Raw genomic sequence first — 23,553 nt, 5'->3', positions numbered from 1 at the left:
TAACATGGCGGAGAGGCTGTCCTGCCCCACTCGCTTCCCAATGAAATAATAAAAGCAGTAACCAAGTCGTTCATTAGTTTATAACGAGCCGGTGTTTGTAAGGGGAGATGCACCTTCGGTTGGCTTCCTGGCTGGATGTTGGCGGGCGATCACGCCATGTGAGTCAGTGCCTGTCTAACAATGGCGCCCACTCACCTTTCTTGTGCCGACGGCGCCGACTGTCGTCTGTCACAGACAGCGGAAGATCGCGTGGCGTGACGTCACGTTTGTAATGGCGGCGCCGCAGCGTCCTGCCAGAACCACAGCAGCTGCCCAGTAGTCAACATGTGGGTGCCAGCTCTCCTGCTAATGATGACCGCAGCCTCCGTCGCTGGCGAAATCGTCGAGTTCCTCCAGTGCCCCGATCACAGTGAGTGTCCACGCATTATTTACTGCCCGCCTTCTGCCTTCATATTCTCCCAGAAGAGAGTTATACAGGTCATGCAGAAAGTTAAAAGACGTCCGTGTGGAGCTATACAAGTCCGAAGCCATTTAATTTTACTGGTAAACACTTTCTGGAGATCTGATTGTGTGATTCTCATGCATGCAGCTATTTCAGTTTTTAAGTCACAAGGCGTGTGTGGGCGTTTGCTATATCCTTCAGATTTTGCTGCACCCCAAAGAAATAAGTCTGGTGGATCGAGGGGACCACAGGTTTTTGAGCTGAAACATTCCCCCAAAAAACTCATAGAGTTAGCTGTCCATCCAATAGTGCCATCTTGTTGTAACTGAGTGGTTGATTTCCTCTCCCTTTAGCCGGCCGGTCAAAGCACGGATCATTAAACAATATCGTTCACCGTTCGCGGTTTCTTCGAGAAATAAAGGTCCAATAAAGGGCCGTCTGGATATTCATGCCCACACTCCTATTTTCTGATCGTACAATGGCGTCTCAAGCACAGCACGAGGATTCTCTGTTCATCATATTCGCGTGTTTTGATAGCGTCACCACAGAGGTTGAACAAGATCTCGTGTATAGAAGGTGAAGTCCAGAATATCAGTGGTATTCCTCTCAATCAAAGACTAAAACCATTTACAGTAAGGGATTCGCTTTTCATGATCTGCGTCTTTCAATTCATACACTGCTATCAGTTTATACAACATTATCAATGTTTACCTAACAGTTTGATGCGAGGTTGCAGGCCCGTTTGTTTTTATTTCATTTTTTTTATTTTGCTAACTTGTACAACGATTTTGCTGGTCCCTGCTGCACATAGAAATATCCAACAGCAACTGCTCTGTTAGTTTAGGTGGTCTTAGAGTTCTATCTAACACTGAGCCTGTCTCTGCAAATTTCTTTATTCGACTATCTGCATTACAATGAAGTACAGCTGTTTCCCAAAATTTTTCAGGAAATATCTTCTGCACTAAATCTGTGTACTTATTACCCTATCGAACGAAACCTATGTTCGACAAGAAAAATACATTTCTGAAATGAAAGCATTACAATTTTAAAATAAACTGAACTTCTAAACATCACACATTGCATTCAATAGCTTTCACTAGTTGAACCATACAGTCAAATACCAGGCGACAGCTGAACAAATTAAAAAGCAATCGTTTTTCTATCAAGAAACAGTTCTGCTAACTTGTGTTCTACCGTACTTTATTTCGAACTTTCAACGTAATCCATATCTGTAGCCCATAGTCCAGTACATAGAGACTTTCTGAGAACATTGTACACGTACTATGTTACTCTGGGACGTTGTCTCATCAATGGGCCGCAAAGTGTTGTTATTTAGTTTTCAGCAGGGCCTTAAATTGAATCTGACTGGTCTGCTGTAAACGTCAGTGTTTCGTAGGGATCTACTTTTCGTCCAATGCTTTTCTTAACAAGCCACTTGTCACAATCCATTCACCCGAAAACAGTGCTTCACAGCTTTCTAGTGTATAAAATCTGCTGAAAATGGAATCCGATTCAGATTTTGAATTGGTATAATCTATATAATTATATAATCTATATAATTTTCGAATTTTTCCATTTAGGAGAGTGTGTGTACTTGAGCCAATTACAGTTTCACTTTCTTATCCTCCTCTTTTTCTTTTCAAAACTTCTTGATTAATTCACTGCATTTTTCTTCTTTTGCTCTGTCCATTTATTCCTTGCTGTTACTTTTTTTGAGACTTGTTCAATTTCCTATTTTTAATTTTATTTATGATTTGTTTGCAGCCCTTACTTTCTTCTTCTGAGATTTTCCATACTGTGCTTTCGGTGTGAGTTTCTCTGTTTGTTTGGAGTCCATGTACTGTTTTCTTCTTCATAGCTAATTTGGAATCCGGTTTTACAGGAGATTTCATGCAGTCTACATACAACTTGTTTGGCTTCATCTTTGCTGTTCGTTAATATAGCCACATCGTCCAAAACACCAAGCATTTCACATTTTCTTTCTTTTCTTCTTTACACTTTGGATCTGTTGACGTGCTTTCCCCATTCCGTGATTACTTTTTTTCCTATACAATGTTGAACAAGAGAGACGATAAGCCATCTCCTTGTCAGGTTCCCGAGTGAATTCCGAATGAGTTTGTAACTTCTCCAGTGAATTTCAGTTTCGAGACGGTTCTCGATAATGTGTCCTGGATGATGGCTCTAATCTTTCAATGGATTCCTGGCGTTCTAGGCTCTTAAACAGCGTTTATCTTCAACAGATACAGCAGCAATCTCGGCACCTGTACTAACTGTGCTACACTGTACTTCTGCAAGAGATGACATATTTTACTTTGCGATCTTCTGAAGGGTTTAATCGCTGATACGTTATTAACTGGCGTTTAATTATAACAAATCGTACCAAGAACGACGTGTTTTTCATGAATCACAGTGTTTTGTTGCCTTAGAGCTGCGCACTTCCATAATATGCGAATTATACCAGAAAAATAACTAAACACCCCAATACTTTAGCCACCAATAAGGTGGTTCTCGTCACTTCGTTACAACAAATCGCACCAAAGACGACGCGTTTTAGAGAGATCCACAATTCGCTGGTACGCAAGTAGTCATGGGATGTAAGTTATAACAGAAAAACCCACCAAACACGGGCTTCAACTGAAAACGAGAAATACAATATGGCGTCGAGCCAATTTTACTTGTGATGCAGATATCGTACTTGCGTCCTAGGTTCAACCTTTCGTAGCACGTCACCAAAATGTCGCAGAACTTAATGTTGTGCTTCACGCGAGGCAATGGCCCTCCAACGTGAAATACCAGGAAATGACAACACACAACTCGTAAAGCTCCTGGTCATTGTACCGAATGTGGATGGCTTAAGGAAACATGGAACTGCTGGTCAGGGCAAAACTGTCTCACAGCTACCTCGGAAACCATACCTAGGTAATGTGGCTTGCGTAATTACCGTAATACACGGATGACTTCTTTCAGTTATGATAAATTTGAATTATTAACTCCGAATAACTGCAATTAATATTTTTTGTGATTCGTGATGTGCATTTCTAATGTATCTGTCTTAATGTTGCATCTAAATAAATGCACTAGAAAAAGAAACTCAATTAAAACACTCTCTCCGTCTGAACAGGGCTCGGAACGCCCAACGGTACCGACCGACCGCCGTGTTATCCTCAGGCGAGGGGCACCACTGGACGCGTTTTTGACATCAGTCTTCTAGCTGGTTTGATGCGGCCCGCCACGAATTCCTCTCCTGTGCTAACCTCTACAGTTTTTGTCCTCTACAGCTCCCTCTAGTACGATGGAAGTCATTCCCTCATGTCTTAACAGATGTCCTATCTTCCTGACCCTTCTCCTTATCAGTGTTTTCCACATATTCCTCTCCTCTCCAATTCTGTGTAGAACTTCCTAATTCATTACCTTATCAGTCCACCTAACTTTCAACATTCGCCTGTAGCACCACATCTCAATTACTTCGATTCTCTTCTGTTCCGGTTTTCCAACAGTCCATGTTTCACTACCATACAATGCTGTACTCCAGACGTACGTTGTCAGAAATTTCTTCCTCAAATTAAGGCCGATGTTTGATATTAGTAGACTTCTCTTGGCCAGGAATGCCCTTTTTGCCAGTGCTAGTCTGCTTTTGATGTCCTCCTTGCTCCGTCCGTCGTTGGTTATTTTACTGCCTAGGTAGCAGAATTCCTTAACTTCATCTACTTCGTGACCATCAATCCTGATGTTAAGTTTCTCGCTGTTCTCATTTCTACTACTTCTCATTACCTTCGTCTTTCTCCGATTTACTCTCAAACCATACTGTGTACTCATTAGACTGTTCATTCCGTTCAGCAGATCATTTAATTCTTCTTCACTTTCACTCAGGATAGCAATGTCATCAGCGAATCGTATCATTGATATCCTTTCACCTTGTATTTTTATTCCACTCCTGAACCTTTCTTTTATTTCCATCATTGCTTCCTCGATGTACAGATTGAAGAGTAGGGGCGAAAGGCTATAGCCTTGTCTTACACCCTTCTTAATACAAGCACTTCGTTCTTGATCGTCCACTCTTATTATTCCCTCTTGGTTGTTGTACATATTGTGTATGACCCGTCTCTCCCTATAGCTTAACCCTACTTTTTCAGAATTTCAAACATCTTGCACCATTTTACATTGTCGAACGCTTTTTTCAGGTCGACAAATCCTATGAACGTGTCTTGATTTTTCTTCAGTCTTGCTTCCATTATTAACGTCAGAATTGCCTCTCTCGTCCCTTTACTTTTCCTAAAGCCAAACTGATCGTCATCTAGTGCATCCTCAATTTTCTTTTCCATTCTTCTGTATATTATTCTTGTAAGCAGCTTGGATACGAGCTGTTAAGCTGATTGTGCGATAATTCTCGCACTTCTCAGCTCTTGGCATCTTCGGAATTGTGTGGATGATGCATTTCCGAAAGTCTGATGGTATGTCGCCAGACTCATACATTCCACACACCAACGTGAATAGTCGTTTTGTTGCCACTTCCCCCAATGATTTTAGAAATTCTAATGGAACGTTTTCTATCCCTTCTGCCTTATTTGACCTTAAGTCCTCCAAAGATCTTTTAAATTCTGATTCTAATACTGGATCCCATATCTCTTCTGAATCGATTCCTTTTCCTTCTTCTATCACATATGACAAATCTTCCCCCACATAGAGACTTTCAATGTATTCTTTCCACCTATCCGCTCTCTCCTCTGCATTTAACAGTGGAATTCCCGTTGCACTCTTAATGTCACCGAAGGTTGTTTTGACTTTCTTGTATGCTGAGTCTGTCTTTCCGTCAGTCATTTCATTTTTAGATGTCTTCACATTTTTCCTACAGCCATTTCGTCTTAGCTTCCCAGCACTTCCTATTTATTTCATTCCTCAGCGATTTGTATTTCTGTATTCCTGAGTTTCCCGGAAATTTTTTTTACTACCTCCTTTCATCAATCAACTGAAGTATTTCTTCTGTTCCCCACGGTTTCTTCACAGTTACCTTCTTTGTATCTGTTTCCCTTCCCAACATCTGTGATGGACTTTTTTAGAGATGTCCATTCCTCTTCAACTGTATTGCCTACTGAGCTATTCCTTATTGTAGTATCTATAGCCTTAGAGAACTTCAAGCGTATCTCGTCATTCCTTAGTATTTCCGTATCCCACTTCTTTGCGTATTGATTCTACCTGACTAATGTCTTATACTTCAGCCTACTCTTCATCACTGCTATATTGTGATCTCAGTCTATATCTGCCCCTGGGTACGCCTTACAATCCAGTATCTGATTTCGGAATCTCTGTCTGACCATGATCTAATCTAACTGAAATCTTACCGTATCGTCCGACCTTTTCCAAGTATACCTCCTCCTCTTGTGATTCTTAAACAGGGATTTCTCTATGATTAGCTGAAACTTGTTACGGAACTCTATTAGTCTTTCTCCTCTCTCATTCCCTGTCCTAAGCCCATATTCTCCTGTAACCTTTTCTTTTACTCCTTCCTATACAACTGCATTCCAGTCTCCCATGACTATTACATTTTCATCCCGCTGAAGCAGGTAGCCGATTCGGTTTATTGGTAGAATAATAGGAAAGTGCTGTCAGTCTACAAAGGAGACTGCATACAGATAACTCGTGCGGCACATTCTACAATATTGCTCAAGCGTGTGGGACTAACAGGGGATATTGAACGTGTGTAGAGAAGGGCAGCACGAATAGTCACAGTTTTGTTTGATCCACGGAAGAGTGTCACAGACATGCTGAAGAAACTGAACTGGCAGACCCTTGAAGACAGACGTGAACTGTCCCAAGAAAGCCTACTTACAAAGTTTCAATAACGGGCTTTAAATAATAACTCTAGGAATATACTACAACACTGTATGTATCGCTGCCATAGGGATTGTGAGGACAATATTAGATTAATTACAGCATTTAGTCAGTCAATCTTCCCGCGCTTCGTACGTGAATGTAACGGGAAAAAAACCGTAATAACTGGTACAGTGGGACGTGTCCTCTGCCACACACTTCACAATGGTCCGCAGTGTACAGATGTAGATGTAAAATACATTACCCGCAGCCACCTAGGCAGCAGACCAATAAATGTACGACATCTCTGAGCTATGCAACTAGTAAGTACCCTGTGTTAAACAGAACTCATATTTTTCTCAGCTTCAAAACACATGGTGTCCAAGCTACTTAATTCTCCGAAAGTTGGTTGAGGAATTTTAAAATTCCTGTACGTCAAAAAGTGAACGTTTCTAGGCGGGGGGAAAGGGGGGGGGGAGAAGGAGGGATGGGTGAGATCCCCTCATTTTCATATAACCTGCAGCGACTGGAGGAAGAAATCCTTTCGTTTGTTTTTGGATAACTCTCTTTCTGTGTCCTTAAGGCCGCTTGAAGATAAAATCATTGAACAAGTTATTAAATATCGTAAACCATCACACAGTGTTTTGGAATTTGCCATTTATTTAAGCAAAGCTGTTACAAATTTGAGTGTGTCTCATTTTTGCGTCCTCTTGGTTCAGCGTCTTCTTTATTGTAAGACATGAATTGATAATTAAATCGACAGCCTAGCTGCAAACAGGCGTTGATACACATCATTGGGGACATGTTGAAAATGTGCGCACCGACCGGGACTTGAATCCGGGATCTCCTGCTTACATGGCAGACGCTCTATCCATCTGAGCCACCGAGGGCACAGAAGGTAGTGCGCCTGCAGGGACTTATCCCTTGCACGCTCCCCGTGAGACCCACATTCCCAACATGTCCACACCACTACATTCGTAGTGCGCCTAATAGATGTTTGCCCATCACACTCATTACTCGTGGCGGATTAATCTACCAAGTCCCATACAAGTTGGAGCATAGCGTGTGCGTTCGCACAAGAAGGTCAGTGGCTGGGTAGCCATATTTTATATATAAAGGTAGTATCTGTTCCCGAAAGAACAGATACAATTCTTGGCTACCTTCTCAATTTTTTATGTACAGATCAGTTTTGTACAAACAGAGATACATTTTTCTTTTATTCCAGTGAGAGATTGCACGTTTGGTACTTAGAACGTGTTCCATTTCCACTCTCCAGATGCTTTTAGGAATTCAAGAAACTCTGCACGTGCCTAATTGCCTCGATCCAGTGCTTTCAGGATGTCACGTAAGAAAAGCGAGAGATGGGTTTCTGAAGATCCATGTTTTTGCAGCTCATGTTGGTTGGCATGGAGGTCGTCATTCTATTCGAGATACCTCATTGCGTTTGACCTAAGAACAAGGGCTAAGATTCTATAACCAATGGATTTCTGAAATATTGGACTGTTGTTTTGCGGATCACTTGTGCTATCCTTTCCGTAAACGAATGAAACCAATGTTTTCTTCCACCCACTAGGCACAACGTTTTGTCCGAGGTATCTACGGTATATTATGGTAAAAGAGAGGATAACTCAGCCACAAATTCTATGTAGAATCTGATCGGGATTCCATCGGGCCTTGGAGCTTTGTTGAATTTTAGTGCCAATACTAATTTGGCACACTAATCAACTCACTCTGAAATATTTATGAAAGTGTAGAAGCCCGTGCGTGTTGTGGAACCGGGCGTATTCCCCGTTGTGTACCGTCTGTGGTGCCGCTCAGATCTCGTATAATGGGCCTTCCTTAAGGACTAGTTAAGAAATTTGAGGGGCCGTCCTCGCCACGACCACAGCAGTGGGCGGAAGCTCCGGTCAAAGGGCCAGTCGGACGCCCTTAATTGCGCCTAATGGGGCGGATATAATTCAAGTTTCGGCTGAGTGGCCCGGCGTCTCACGTTGTATTAAAGGCCCCTTTGTGCTCTAGATAGCCAGGTAGTGACCTAAGGAGCCCTTATGTATTAAAAGGGTGGTTCGCATTTTGTACACACAGTGGAAATACCCTGAAGCGCCAAAGAAATTGGTATAGCCACGCGTAGCGTATTCCAATACAGAGATATACGAGGGCAGTTCAATAAGTAATGCAACACATTTTTTTTCTGAAACAGGGGTTGTTTTATTCAGCATTGAAATACACCAGGTTATTCCCCAATCTTTTAGCTACACAACACTATTTTTCAACGTAATCTCCATTCAATGCTACGGCCTTACGCCACCTTGAAATGAGGGCCTGTATGCCTGCGCGGTACCATTTCACTGGTCGATGTCGGAGCCAACGTCGTACTGCATCAATAACTTCTTCATCATCCGCGTAGTGCCTCTCACGGATTGCGTCCTTCATTGGGCCAAACATATGGAAATCCGACGGTGCGAGATCGGGGCTGTAGGGTGCATGAGGAAGAACAGTCCACTGAAGTTTTGTGAACTCCTCTCGGGTGCGAAGACTTGTGTGAGGTCTTGCGTTGTCATGAAGAAGGAGAAGTTCGTTCTGATTTTTGTGCCTACGAACACGCTGAAGTCGTTTCTTCAATTTCTGAAGAGTAGCACAATACACTTCAGAGTTGATCGTTTGACCATGGGGAAGGACATCGAACAGAATAACCCCTTCAGCGTCCCAGAAGACTGTAACCATGACTTTACCGGCTGAGGGTATGGCTTTAAACTTTTTCTTGGTAGGGGAGTGGGTGTGGCGCCACTCCATTGATTGCCGTTTTGTTTCAGGTTCGAAGTGATGAACCCATGTTTCATCGCCTGTAACAATCTTTGACAAGAAATTGTCACCCTCAGCCACATGACGAGCAAGCAATTCCGCACAGATGGTTCTCCTTTGCTCTTTATGGTGTTCGGTTAGACAACGAGGGACCCAGCGGGAACAAACCTTTGAATATCCCAACTGGTGAACAATTGTGACAGCACTACCAACAGAGATGTCAAGTTGAGCACTGAGTTGTTTGATGGTGATCCGTCGATCATCTCGAACGAGTGTGTTCGCACGCTCCGCCATTGCAGGAGTCACAGCTGTGCACGGCCGGCCCGCACGCGGGAGATCAGACAGTCTTGCTTGGCCTTGCTGCGATGATGACACACGCTTTGCCCAACAACTCACCGTGCTTTTGTCCACTGCCAGATCACCGTAGACATTCTGCAAGCGCCTATGAGTATCTGAGATGCCCTGGTTTTCCGCCAAAAAAAACTCGATCACTGCCCGTTGTTTGCAACGCACATCCGTTACAGACGCCATTTTAACAGCTCTGTACAGCGCTGCCACCTGTCGGAAGTCAATGAAACTATACGAGACGAAGCGGGAATGTTTGAAAATATTCCACAAGAAATTTCCGGTTTTTTCAACCAAAATTGGCCGAGAAAAAAAATGTGTTGCATTACTTATTGAACTGCCCTCGTATAAGCACGCAAAGACAAGTGTCTGGCGCAATTGTTACATCGGTTACTGCTGCTACAATGGCAGGTTATTAACATTTAAGTGAGTTTGAACGTGGTGTTATAGTCAGCGCACGAGCGATGGGACAAAGCATCTCCGAGGTAGTGATGAAAGGGGGATCTTCTCGTACGACCATTTCACAGGTATAGCGTGAATATCCGGACTCCGGTATAACATCAAATCTGTGACATCGCTGCGGCCGGAAAAAGATCCTGCAAGAACGGGACCAACGACGACTGAAGAGAATCGTTGAACATGACATAAGTGCAGACCTTCCGCAAATTGCTGCAGATTTCAATCCTGGGCCATCAACAAGTGTCAGCGTGTAAAGCATTAAACGAAACATCATTGATATGAGCTTTCAACATCGAGATTGGACTGTTGATGACTGGAAACATGTTACTTGGTTGGATGAGTCTCGTTTCAAATTGTATCGAACGGATGGATGTGTACCAGTATGGAGACAATCTTATCAATACATGGACCCTGCATGTCAGCAGGGGACTGTTCTAGATGGTGGAGGCTCTGTAATGGTGTGGGGCGTGTGCAGTTGGACTGATATGGGACGCTTGATGCGTCTAGATACGACTCTGACAGGTGACACTTACGTGAACCTGCATCCGTTCATGTCCATTGTGCATTCCGACGTGCTTGGGCAATTCCAGCAGAACAATGCGACACCCCACACGTCCCGGATTGCTACAGAGTGGCTCCAGGAACACTATTCTGAGGTTAAACACTTCCGCTGCTGGCCACCGAATTCCCCGGACTTCAACATTATTGAGCACATCTGGGATGCCTCGCAACGTGCTGTCCACGCCCTCGTACTCTTACGGATTTATGGACAGCTCTAGTGGCGGTTACGTAGGGGGGAGGGGGGGCACTGGGCGGTTTCAGTTCGATAGTGCTTTGAAACTGCCTTTCCAGTTGTCTGAATTACTTTGAAGTGGTAATTTGTATGTGTGTGTAAAATCACCGATCGTGAGTGTAGAAACTTCTGGCACTGTATCCCTTACGAGAACGCTTTTTGAAACCACACATGCGATTGTGTAGGTTATGGTCCCAGCTATTATCATACCCCGAAATAGTTTATCTCGGTGGGCAGTCGTTTACTAGTAATGAAGAAGAAAGAATGTCCTGTGATCCACTACACGATTCCTTTAGTGATTTTGTGGATCATAGGAAATTCTTGATCATTACTCGTCAACAACAGCGATAATGTTTGTTTTACTACTGGCTCTTCTTAATTTCGTGTTGACTACGGAACTGATACGAAATTAATAGCAACAAACACCATTGTTCAACATGAAACTATCAATTTCTATTTCGCAAATCCTATAAGCTTTTATTACGCCCGCGTCTCAGTTTTCACTTTCGTAGACGCACAATACTTGGCAGTTGACAACTGGTGTGGCGACCAATTGATAGCTCTGTCAACGTATCTTGGATCACAAATTCACATGGGAGCGCAATGTAAGCGCGGTTCTCCCCTCTCCCCCCCCCCTTCCCCTTTCATTGTCCGTTTTCCCTCGGCACACAATGTGCTGGGAGTCGATGGGAGGAGATTGTTCGCTTCCTTCCTTCCCAGTAGCCCCCTCAGGATTCATTCTTTTTCTTCTGATCTGATTTATCAGGGATGGCTCATCGAGAACTCAATATCGATATCCAGTAGTATCTAACACCGGTATTGTAGTTATCGATACGGTCTATTAATCAATTAAGAAATATCGATGTCTCGATATACAGAGCCAAAAATTTCGTTTTAAAATTCAGGTTAATTTGTGCGAGTTATTTTAAACTTTGGGGAATGGGCTTTATGAATTAATAAACGATTAAGGAAAACTGAATTTAATCATAGGTACGGTATTTTACATATAAATAGAGAAATCTTAGAAAAAAATAAAGACGTCGTACTACAGCATATGAAACAGACAGAAAAACAATCGAAATAGAGATAACGTAAATGAAAAAAATATTAGTCCCAAAACTTATTTTCTAAATAACCTAAGAAATTTAATTTGTTGTCATGTTCCGCTCTTATCTACTTCTTTGAGCAGAAATTCCTTCACCATCTTTTGAAAATACACTCCTGGAAATGGAAAAAAGAACACATTGACACCGGTGTGTCAGACCCACCATACTTGCTCCGGACACTGCGAGAGGGCTGTACAAGCAATGATCACACGCACGGCACAGTGGACACACCAGGAACCGCGGTGTTGGCCGTCGAATGGCGCTAGCTGCGCAGCATTTGTGCACCGCCGCCGTCAGTGTCAGCCAGTTTGTCGTGGCATACGGAGCTCCATCGCAGTCTTTAACACTGGTAGCATGCCGCGACAGCGTGGACGTGAACCGTATGTGCAGTTAACGGACTTTGAGCGAGGGCGTATAGTGGGCATGCGGGAGGCCGGGTGGACGTACCGCCGAATTGCTCAACACGTGGGGCGTGAGGTCTCCACAGTACATCGATGTTGTCGCCAGTGGTCGGCGGAAGGTGCACGTGCCCGTCGACCTGGGACCGGACAGCAGCGATTGCACGCCAAGACCGTAGGATCCTACGCAGTGCCGTAGGGGACCTCACCGCCACTTCCAGCAAATTAGGGACACTGTTGCTCCTGGGGTATCGGCGACGACCATTCGCAACCGTCTCCATGAAGCTGGGCTACGGTCCCGCACACCGTTAGACCGTCTTCCGCTCACGCCCCAACATCGTGCAGCCCGCCTCCAGTGGTGTCGCGACAGGCGTGAATGGAGGGACGAATGGAGACGTGTCGTCTTCAGCGATGAGAGTCGCTTCTGCCTTGGCGCCAATGATGGTGGTATGCGTGTTTGGCGCCGTGCAGGTGAGCGCCACAATCAGGACTGCATACGACCGAGGCACACAGGGCCAACACCCGGCATCATGGTGTGGGGAGCGATCTCCTACACTGGCCGTACACCACTGGTGATCGTCGAGGGGACACTGAATAGTGCATGGTACATCCAAACCGTCATCGAACCCATCGTTCTACCATTCCTAGACCGGCAAGGGAACTTGCTGTTCCAACAGGACAATGCACGTCCGCATGTATCCCGTGCCACCCAAAGTGCTCTAGAAGGTGTAAGTCAACTACCCTGGCCAGCAAGATCTCCGGATCTGTCCCCCATTGAGCATGTTTGGGACTGGATGAAGCGTTGTCTCACGCGGTCTGCACGTCCAGCACGAACGCTGGTCCAACTGAGGCGCCAGGTGGAAATGGCATGGCAAGACGTTCCACAGGACTACATCCAGCATCTCTACGATCGTCTCCATGGGAGAATAGCAGCCTGCATTGCTGCGAAATGTGGATATACACTGTACTAGTGCCGACATTGTGCATGCTCTGTTGCCTGTGTCTATGTGCCTGTGGTTCTGTCAGTGTGATCATGTGATGTATCTGACCCCAGGAATGTGTCAATAAAGTTTCCCCTTCCTGGGACAATGAATTCACGGTGTTCTTATTTCAATTTCCAGGAGTGTAGTATTTCTGCTGGAACCGAAGTTCCTATAACAGAGGAATAACCCCTAGCTTTCTGATACAGACGGGAACTAGGTTGAGATACTTCCTTTCAGACTGTGAATGACTTGTCATCTAACCGTCCAGGGGGTGGTATTCCTAAAAGTACCCATAATTCTGCAGAACTGTCTTCAATGTTTAGAGTAATTCTATTCTTATTTTTAGCTTCCAAATTTCTAATACTACTGCCAACATTACTATCGAATGAGAGGAAGATACGAAAATACATGACTGATACAGTCAAAATTACTCTAAGTAAGGTACCGTTCTTATGTTGTAAATATTTCAATATTAACAAGAAAGTAGAGCTGAGTTTTCTGGGTTACGAGTTAGATGATATTAATAGTAATATCCGGATACATCACCACACTGTTATCGATATATCGGCTGGAAATATAACGATAAATATGTTGCGTAATTGATTCCGTTATACTGTTCTACATTCCTACATATCGATGTACGGTATCGCAACCCTAGACTGTATAAGGAAGGTAGCAGACGTGATCCACAAAGATACTCTCCAATATCCTTGACATTAATTTCTTGTAGAAACTTGGAACATATTCTGAATTCAAACGTATGAAGTATCTCGAACGGAATGATCTCCTCCATGCCAACCACCTTGGACTCCGGAAACACAGGTCATGCCAAATCCAACTCTAACTTTTCTCACATGACACACTGAAACCCATGGATCAAGGCAGTCATTTGGATGCAGTATTTCTCTGTTTCTAGAAAGTATTTGACTCAGTACCTCACTTACTTTTATTATCAAAAGTACGATCGTATGGAGCAGAAAGCGAAATTTGTGACTGGATCGAGGAAATTTTGGTAGGGAGGACGCAGTAAGTAATCTTGGATGGGAAGTCATTAACAGATCTGGAAGTAACTTTGGGTGCGCCCCAGGGAAGTGTTTTGGGACCCTTACCGCTCCTGTTGTATATTAACTCCCGCCAAACCAACATATTTTCAATAAACAGTATTACCAAACAGGTGGGATGGTAATTTATGCCAACCCAGAAATTAAAAAAAATTGTTAATTGTGGTTGACTTATACACTCCTGGAAATGGAAAAAAGAACACATTGACACCGGTGTGTCAGACCCACCATACTTGCTCCGGACACTGCGAGAGGGCTGTACAAGCAATGATCACACGCATGGCACAGCGGACACACCAGGAACCGCGGTGTTGGCCGTCAAATGGCGCTAGCTGCGCAGCATTTGTGCACCGCCGCCGTCAGTGTCAGCCAGTTTGCCGTGGCATACGGAGCTCCATCGCAGTCTTTAACACTGGTAGCATGCCGCGACAGCGTGGACGTGAACCGTATGTGCAGTTGACGGACTTTGAGCGAGGGCGTATAGTGGGCATGCGGGAGGCCGGGTGGACGTACCGCCGAATTGCTCAACACGTGGGGCGTGAGGTCTCCACAGTACATCGATGTTGTCGCCAGTGGTCGGCGGAAGGTGCACGTGCCCGTCGACCTGGGACCGGACCGCAGCGACGCACGGATGCACGCCAAGGCCGTAGGATCCTACGCAGTGCCGTAGGGGACCGCACCGCCACTTCCCAGCAAATTAGGGACACTGTTGCTGCTGGGGTATCGGCGAGGACCATTCGCAACCGTCTCCATGAAGCTGGGCTACGGTCCCGCACACCGTTAGGCCGTCTTCCGCTCACGCCCCAACATCGTGCAGCCCGCCTCCAGTGGTGTCGCGACAGGCGTGAATGGAGGGACGAATGGAGACGTGTCGTCTTCAGCGATGAGAGTCGCTTCTGCCTTGGTGCCAATGATGGTCGTATGCGTGTTTGGCGCGGTGCAGGTGAGCGCCACAATCAGGACTGCATACGACCGAGGCACACAGGGCCAACACCCGGCATCATGGTGTGGGGAGCCATCTCCTACACTGGCCGTACACCACTGGTGATCGTCGAGCGGACACTGAATAGTGCACGGTACATCCAAACCGTCATCGAACCCATCGTTCTACCATTCCTAGACCGGCAAGGGAACTTGCTGTTCCAACAGGACAACGCACGTCCGCATGTATCCCGTGCCACCCAACGTGCTCTAGAACGTGTAAGTCAACTACCCTGGCCAGCAAGATCTCCGGATCTGTCCCCCATTGAGCATGTTTGGGACTGGATGAAGCGTCGTCTCACGCGGTCTGCACGTCCAGCACGAACGCTGGTCCAACTGAGGCGCCAGGTGGAAATGGCATGGCAAGCCGTTCCACAGGACTACATCCAGCATCTCTACGATCGTCTCCATGGGAGAATAGCAGCCTGCATTGCTGCGAAAGGTGGATATACACTGTACTAGTGCCGACATTGTGCATGCTCTGTTGCCTGTGTCTATGTGCCTGTGGTTCTGTCAGTGTGATCATGTGATGTATCTGACCCCAGGAATGTGTCAATAAAGTTTCCCCTTCCTGGGACAATGAATTTACGGTGTTCTTATTTCAATTTCCAGGAGTGTATTAACAAAATACTTTGTAAAGAGGTTCTGAGTTGTAGGTACGATCCAGAACTTGAAAATATCTCTTAGAACACTCTTAGCAATATCAACATACTTTCAGTAATGTGTACTAACTACTAAGGGGCTGGTGTACTTTGGGAGCACCATAAAAGAATTTTTTTAAATTCAAATTTTGTTAATTATTGTTTACTCACAACACACTTCTTAAAGACATAATGATGTGTAAAAAGGGTCATTGACCTGAAAATACCGAACGGAACATTCAAAGTCGCGTTTACTGCTGAGACTTAAAGTCATTGGTTAAATTTAGTGAAAAATTTAAAACATTTATGGAATCTGGTACAAGATTTAATTTTTAAATATAATCTACCTGACAAGATTACAATATATTTGCGAAAGGTTGGCATGGTGTACCCACCACCCCAACGCTTTGCGTATTGCGAGGGTTAACTATCTTGCAGACAATATTAATAGTAACCTCACACTTTTCGCAGTTGATCCAGTTATGTGTACCAAGTAATGTCTGAAAGAAAGTGCGCATATATTCAATCAGATCTTGATAGAATTTCAAAATGGAGCAAGGACTGACAACTTGCTTTAAATGTTTAGAAATGTAAAATTGCTGACTTCACAAAATGAAAAAAAAGCGTGGTACCCAATGAATATGTTACCAATCACAGTAGGAATCCGTCAACTCATACAAATACCTGGGTGTAACACTTTTTAGGGATATGAAATGGAACCATCACCTACGCCCAGTCGAGGATTAAAAATGTGGCAGACTTCGGTTTATAGATGGGATAATAGCGAAACACAGTCAATCTACAAAGGAGATTGCTAACAAATCAGTCATGCGACCCATCCTAGAATACTGCTGAAGTGTGTGAGACCTGTACAAAATAGGACTAACAGGGGATATTGAACTTATACAGAGAAGGGCACCACGAAATGTTACAACTTCATTCGACCCGTGGGAGAGTGTCACAGTGATACTGCACAAATTGAAGTGGCAGGCCCTTGAATATAGACGAGAATCATCCTGAAATGCTGGAATCACGATGGCGGGCGAGTTTGGGCTTGTTCTGCGCACCTACGTCACCTATACCCCGGCAGCCAATGAGAATTCAGTATGTTCTGACCGCTCTACTGTGAATGCTGCAGCTAATGCAAGCATCAGACGTGATCGTACCGAGTTGTTTAGTGAATTTCGATTCCATTTGTTGCGAGCTGTCATCGCTGATTGTCGTGGTAATTATAAATTCTGCATAAGTAAACGGGAGACATAATTTGCAAGATATAAGCTTTCTTCAAGCCAAAAGCACGCGCATGCGCGAACGCATCTGTCGCCTAGAATCGTCAACAATGCAATCCCCGTCCGTGCCTCGACATGCTCGAAACGCCATCGTTCGTAGATGGTACTACAGTTTCAAGAACCGGCTTTATTTATATCATGGCTCTATGAATCTACTACAGCCCCCACATATCGCTCCCGTATGGATCGTTAAGAAGATTAGATTATTTACACCACACACAGAGGCATTTAAAACGGTCATTCTTGCCGCGCTCCATACGTCAGTAGAACGGGAAGAAGCTCCAATAACTGGAACAATGGGACATAACCTCAGCCATGCACTTCCACAGTGGTTTGCAGGGTGTGGTTGTAGATGTTGATGTAGATGGTACCTTTACAGCTAAAACTAGAAGTGAAAGGTCTTGAGAAAGTAGCGTGTTTGTGGAGACAAATATAAACCAGTTCAAATCAAAATTTTTTGTCATATTACAAGTCTCATATAATCAAAGATATTGTAATGTAGGTGACTCGTCACATTATAAGACTCTCTTCTTTTGCAGTGACCAGTCCGATGGGCAGTTGGCATCATTTTTTTGTTTAAGTTGGCACCAGATCTCCACTCTTCACGTCTTTCCTATTCCCACGTCATTTCTTACTGAAACCTGGTGGTCAAGCATTCGGGTACGATTGTGGACGGGGCCGTCATCAGTTACTATTGGTTGCCTTTTACAGTTACACACATTTATTTTTAAAACAGTAATTCCAGACTCAACCATAAATAAACAATATACCACACGTTATTAAAGGTTCAAATGGCTCTGAGCACTGTGGCACTTAACATCTGAGGTCATCAGTCCCCTAGAGCTTAGAACTACTTAAACTAACTAACCTAAGGACAGCACACACATCCGTGCCCTAGGCAGGATTCGAACCTGCGACCGTAGCGGTCGCGCGGTTCCAGACTGAAGCGCCTAGAACCGCTCGGTCACTGCGGCCGGCCGTTATTAATGAAGGAATAAACAATTGTGTAAATAATAGTGTTTTCAGTGCGTTACAATTCAGCAAAACACCATAAAATACAGATACAAATAATGTTAAAAAAAAAACAAGCAAATGTGATCACAGCTCAAGGCGTTACACGCCAAGAATGGCAATACATTAATAATGTTTAAGAACTCGATGCAATTTACAACTTACAGGTGTTGAAATATTAAAAGGTAAGTGGCCACTAACACAGCAGAAGGTATCATACGCCAGGAATGGCTGTAAATAAGGTTTTAAGGCTTACTGCTAAAATACAAATACCAAATTATTTATTCAAAGCAAATGATCACAATCACAGCTGAAGACCTTACATGCCAGGAACGGCAATAATACAAAAAAAACTTTGAAACCTGCTGTAAAACAGCAAATACAATAGCAAAAGTAAATTAAAAAAAAAAAAAAAACAAGCGACAGATCGAGATGGTGTTCCAGGTATCGACGTCTGAGAAGGTCCGGCAACTAACTTTCGCGAGCGATGAGATAGGCAGCCAAGAGCTGCATTCACTTCACAAGATGGTAACTCAGACAAGTGGAAATCTAATGAATCACCAATGATTGCTGAAGATACCTGACGTCCGATAAACCAAATGCAACAATGGAACAATACGCCAGAGCCGGAACCGGCGGTCTGCACTACGTCCCCAGAATGCTCTGTTTAGAGCGACCGGAACGAGAGAGGAACCACTACCAGATTTCTGTCCGATTCTACAAACCCGAAAACCTGAACAAAAAAGTCACAGTACAGAACACCAGACAAACTAACAGTAATTAAAGCCCCACACGATATGCGTGCAAGCCAAAACCGAAATGAAGCCAACCAGAATTAGCAACCACACGTCATTGCGGAAACAATCGCAAAGCGAGCCAAAACCAAGTATCAAATGAGTGATATGAAATTCTTTAGGCACACAAACGCACTGTGACAACTCTGACGACAGTTGGCAGAATGAAACAAATCTCTTCACTGCTTTGTTAATTCACAGTTGAATAACTACACCGTTTAATCACTGAACCAAGTGCCTTTAACACAGTAGGGTCTTCAAGTACTAAGCGGTACGCAGATCCATCAAAATGCACATGACAATGCGATAATAATCGGTCACATCATTACATATGTACTACGGGGCCCACACGGGTGACTGAATCCGCTGTACTTGGACTGAAATGCACTCATCTTAAGGCTTGCTGTATCCGGTTTACGACGAGGTCGTGCACCCTCGTAACCACAGCCCTTCCATCTGGCAGTCCATGCGTGCCGCCAGCGGTCCCGGCGTGTTTTTCGCACTGCGCGGACCTGGCTCCTCCTGAGTCCCCAACCGAACTGGCCCACTCACACGGCCCAGAAAAACAACGACGTCGCCCCAAAGATAGGGCAACAGTTACTACATATCGATAACCGCCGCTGCTACGACTAGCGTACAGGCAATATTTCAGAAATCGAGTGGCGCCAGTCAACACGAGAAGAAGACAAAACAAATGTAACCATGCCAACCAAACGATACCGTCTGGCCTCCAACAGAGGGTGGAAACCTACAAACAGCACCAACGCGAGCCACAGCACGGCTACATGTCAGTTAGACCGTCAGCGAGAGCGCATCGCTAGCTCCTGCTACTACTAAGGCGAGTACACCGTTTGCTTCTTACATATTTTACAAACAGCAGCGACTTATTTTCAGTTATCTGTGTAATTACTAGTTTATTTTTGTAATTTCTTGCGTGTTCGAGTGCTTACTAGGTAGAACCTTTTATTTCAATAACAGTGTTTTTGTACTTATTTGCTGCGCTTAGCTTTTAAATAGTTTTTCTGGGAAAACCTAGCGTAGTTTTCGCGTCTCGTATTTCAGTGAGTGTTTCTTGATTATCAGAGTAGCTCATCAGAAGATTATCTTGGGAATTTGTCACCGTATAGAGTAGGGTAAACATAGTCATGTGTAGGGACTGTGGTTGTTGTGAGCGGACGCAAGGAGAATTGGCCACTCTTCGGGGACAGGTGGAGGCTTTGTCTGTTAGGCTCATCGAGCTCGAGGCGCAGGCGTCGGCTCGTAGTGGCGTTGGGGCAACTGTGGTGAGACCTATGCCTACTTCGGTGGCCTTGGAATCACATGGAACCCCTGATGTCGCTGCGTCTTCCGGCAGTGAGCATCTTACCGGTCAGCCATCACTCCAGGGTGAATGGCGGACAGTGGTGGGCTCGCGCGTGCCTGGCCGAAAGGCGAAGGTGGGATCTGGCCGCGTGGCGGCTGCCTTACCCCTTTCCAACAGGTACGGGGTGCTTCCTAGTGGTGATGACATCGTTTCCGAGCCACCACAGGATGCCTCGCCTGTTGGGCCAGTGGCCGATTCTCCGGCAAGGTCCCGACAGTCACAGAGGGCGGGCCTATTAGTTATAGGGAGCTCCAACGTTAGGCGGGTTATGGAGCCCCTCAGGAAAATAGCGGGTAGGTCGGGGAAGAATGCCAGTGTGCACTCGGTGTGCTTGCCGGGGGGTCTCGTCCGTAATGTGGAGGAGGCCCTTCCGGCAGCTATTGAACGCACTGGGTGTGACCGGCTGCAGATAGTAGCACATGTCGGAACGAATGACGCCTGCCGCTTGGGTTCTGAGGCCATCCTTGGTTCCTTCCGGCGGCTGGCTGATTTGGTGAAGACAACCAGCATCGCACGCGGAGTGCAAGCTGAGCTTAATATCTGCAGCATAGTGCCCAGAGTCGATCGCGGTCCTCTGGTTTGGAGCCGTGTGGAGGGTCTAAACCAGAGGCTCAGACGACTCTGCGACTATAATGGTTGCAAATTCATCGACCTCCGTTATTGGGTGGAGAACTGTAGGGCCCCCCTAGACAGGTCAGGCGTGCACTACACACCGGAAGCAGCTACTAGGGTAGCAGAGTACGTGTGGCGTGCACACGGGGGTTTTTTAGGTTAGAGGGACCCCCCCTTGGGCGAAACGATAAAATACCTGACGGCTTACCAGAGAGAACATTATCATCGTTGATAAAGAACGTCCGTCCTCAGAGACCAAAAACAGGAAAAGTTAACGTAATATTGGTAAACTGCAGGAGTATCCAGGGCAAGGTTCCTGAATTAGTATCTCTTATTGAAGGAAATAGTGCGCATATAGTATTAGGAACGGAAAGTTGGTTAAAACCGGAAGTGAACAGTAACGAAATCCTAGACACAGAATGGAATATATACCGCAAGGATAGGATAAACGCCAATGGTGGAGGAGTATTTATAGCAGTAAAGAATTCAATAATATCCAGTGAAGTTATTAGCGAATGCGAATGTGAAATAATCTGGGTTAAGTTAAGTATCAAAGGTGGGTCAGATATGATAGTCGGATGCTTCTATAGGCCACCTGCATCAGCAACCGTAGTAGTTGAGCGCCTCAGAGAGAACCTGCAGAACGTCGTGAAGAAGTTTCGTGATCATACTATTGTAATAGGGGGAGACTTCAATCTACCAGGTATAGAATGGGATAGTCACACAATCAGAACTGGAGCCAGGGACAGAGACTCTTGTGACATTATCCTGACTGCCTTGTCCGAGAATTACTTCGAGCAGATAGTTAGAGAACCAACTCGTGAAGCTAACGTTTTAGACCTCATAGCAACAAATAGACCGGAACTTTTCGACTCCGTGAATGTAGAAGAGGGTATCAGTGATCATAAGTCAGTGGTTGCATCAATGACTACAAGTGTAATAAGAAATGCCAAGAAAGGAAGGAAAATCTATTTGCTTAACAAGAGTGATAGGGCACAAATCGCAGAATATCTGAGTGACCACCATCAAACGTTCATTTCTGAGGAAGAGGATGTGGAACAAAAATGGAAAAAATTCAGAAACATCGTCCAGTACGCCTTAGATAAGTTCGTACCGACTAAGGTCCAAAGCGAGGGGAAAGATCCACCGTGGTATAACAATCATGTACGAAAGGTACTACGGAAACAAAGAAAGCTTCACCATAGGTTTAAGAGTAGTCGAATCATAGCTGATAAGGAAAAGCTGAACGAAGCGAAAAAGAGCGTAAAGAGAGCAATGAGAGAAGCATTCAACGAATTCGAACATAAAACATTGGCAAATAATCTAAACAAGAACCCTAAAAAGTTTTGGTCATATGTAAAATCGGTAAGCGGATCTAAATCCCCTATTCAGTCACTCGTTGACCACGATGGCACCGAAACAGAGGACGACCGAAGAAAGGCAGAAATACTGAATTCAGTGTTCCGAAACTGTTTCACTGCGGAAAATCGTAACACGGTCCCTGACTTCAGCCGTCGCACGGACGCCAAAATGGAAAATATTGAAATAAACGATATCGGAATTGAAAAACAACTGCTATCACTTAGTAGCGGAAAAGCATCCGGACCAGACGAGATACCCTTAAGATTCTACAGTGATTATGCTAAAGAACTTGCCCCCTTTCTATCAGCAATTTATCGTAGATCTCTGGAAGAACGTAAAGTACCTAGCGACTGGAAGAGAGCACAGGTCGTTCCCATTTTCAAGAAGGGTCATAAATCAGATGCGAATAATTATAGGCCTATTTCACTTACGTCAATCTGTTGTAGAATAATGGAACATGTTTTGTGTTCTCGTATTATGACGTTCTTAGATAATACAAATCTCCTTCATCATAACCAACATGGATTCCGCAAACAGAGATCATGTGAAACCCAGCTCGCCCTATTTGTCCAAGAAATTCACAGTGCCGTAGACACTGGCGAGCAGATTGATGCCGTATTCCTGGACTTCAGGAAGGCATTTGATACAGTTCCGCACATACGTTTAGTGAAAAAAATACGAGCTTACGGAATATCGGACCAGGTTTGTGATTGGATTCAGGATTTCCTAGAAGAAAGAACACAACATGTCATTCTTAACGGTTCAAAATCTGCAGATGTAGAGGTAATTTCGGGAGTACCGCAAGGAAGCGTGATAGGACCTTTATTGTTTACAATATACATAAATGACTTAGTTGACAACATCGGTAGCTCCGTGAGGCTATTTGCAGATGACACGGTTGTCTACAAGAAAGTAGCAACATCAGAAGACTCGTACGTACTCCAGGAAGACCTGCAGAGGATTAATGAATGGTGCGACAGCTGGCAGCTTTCCCTAAACGTAGATAAATGTAATATAATGCGCATACATAGGGGCAGAAATCCATTCCAGTACGATTATGCCATAGGTGGTAAATCATTGGAAGCGGTAACGACCGTAAAATACTTAGGAGTTACTATCCGGAGCGATCTGAAGTGGAATGATCACATAAAACAAATAGTGGGAAAAGCAGGCGCCAGGTTGAGATTCATAGGAAGAATTCTAAGAAAATGTGACTCATCGACGAAAGAAGTAGCTTACAAAACGCTTGTTCGTCCGATTCTTGAGTATTGCTCATCAGTATGGGACCCTTACCAGGTTGGAT

General features: G+C 44.7%; 1 protein-coding gene across 1 annotated transcript in view; it reads left to right on the top strand.

Annotated features, from left to right (window-relative positions):
- Nucleotides 1-244: 244 nt before the first annotated feature.
- The window catches only part of LOC126210327 (MD-2-related lipid-recognition protein-like), a 55,215-nt gene continuing 31,906 nt past the window's right edge, over nucleotides 245-23,553 (top strand). Inside the window, exon 1 of the mRNA XM_049939529.1 lies at nucleotides 245-409. Coding sequence (XP_049795486.1) covers nucleotides 325-409 — 85 coding nt within the window. The 5' untranslated portion in view covers nucleotides 245-324. The remainder of the gene's footprint in view (nucleotides 410-23,553) is intronic.

The sequence above is a fragment of the Schistocerca nitens genome, chromosome 10 (assembly GCF_023898315.1).
Source record: "Schistocerca nitens isolate TAMUIC-IGC-003100 chromosome 10, iqSchNite1.1, whole genome shotgun sequence".
Lineage (NCBI taxonomy): Eukaryota > Metazoa > Arthropoda > Insecta > Orthoptera > Acrididae > Schistocerca > Schistocerca nitens.
Note: the sequence above shows the minus strand (reverse complement) of the source record. Positions and strands in the feature narration are given on the sequence as shown.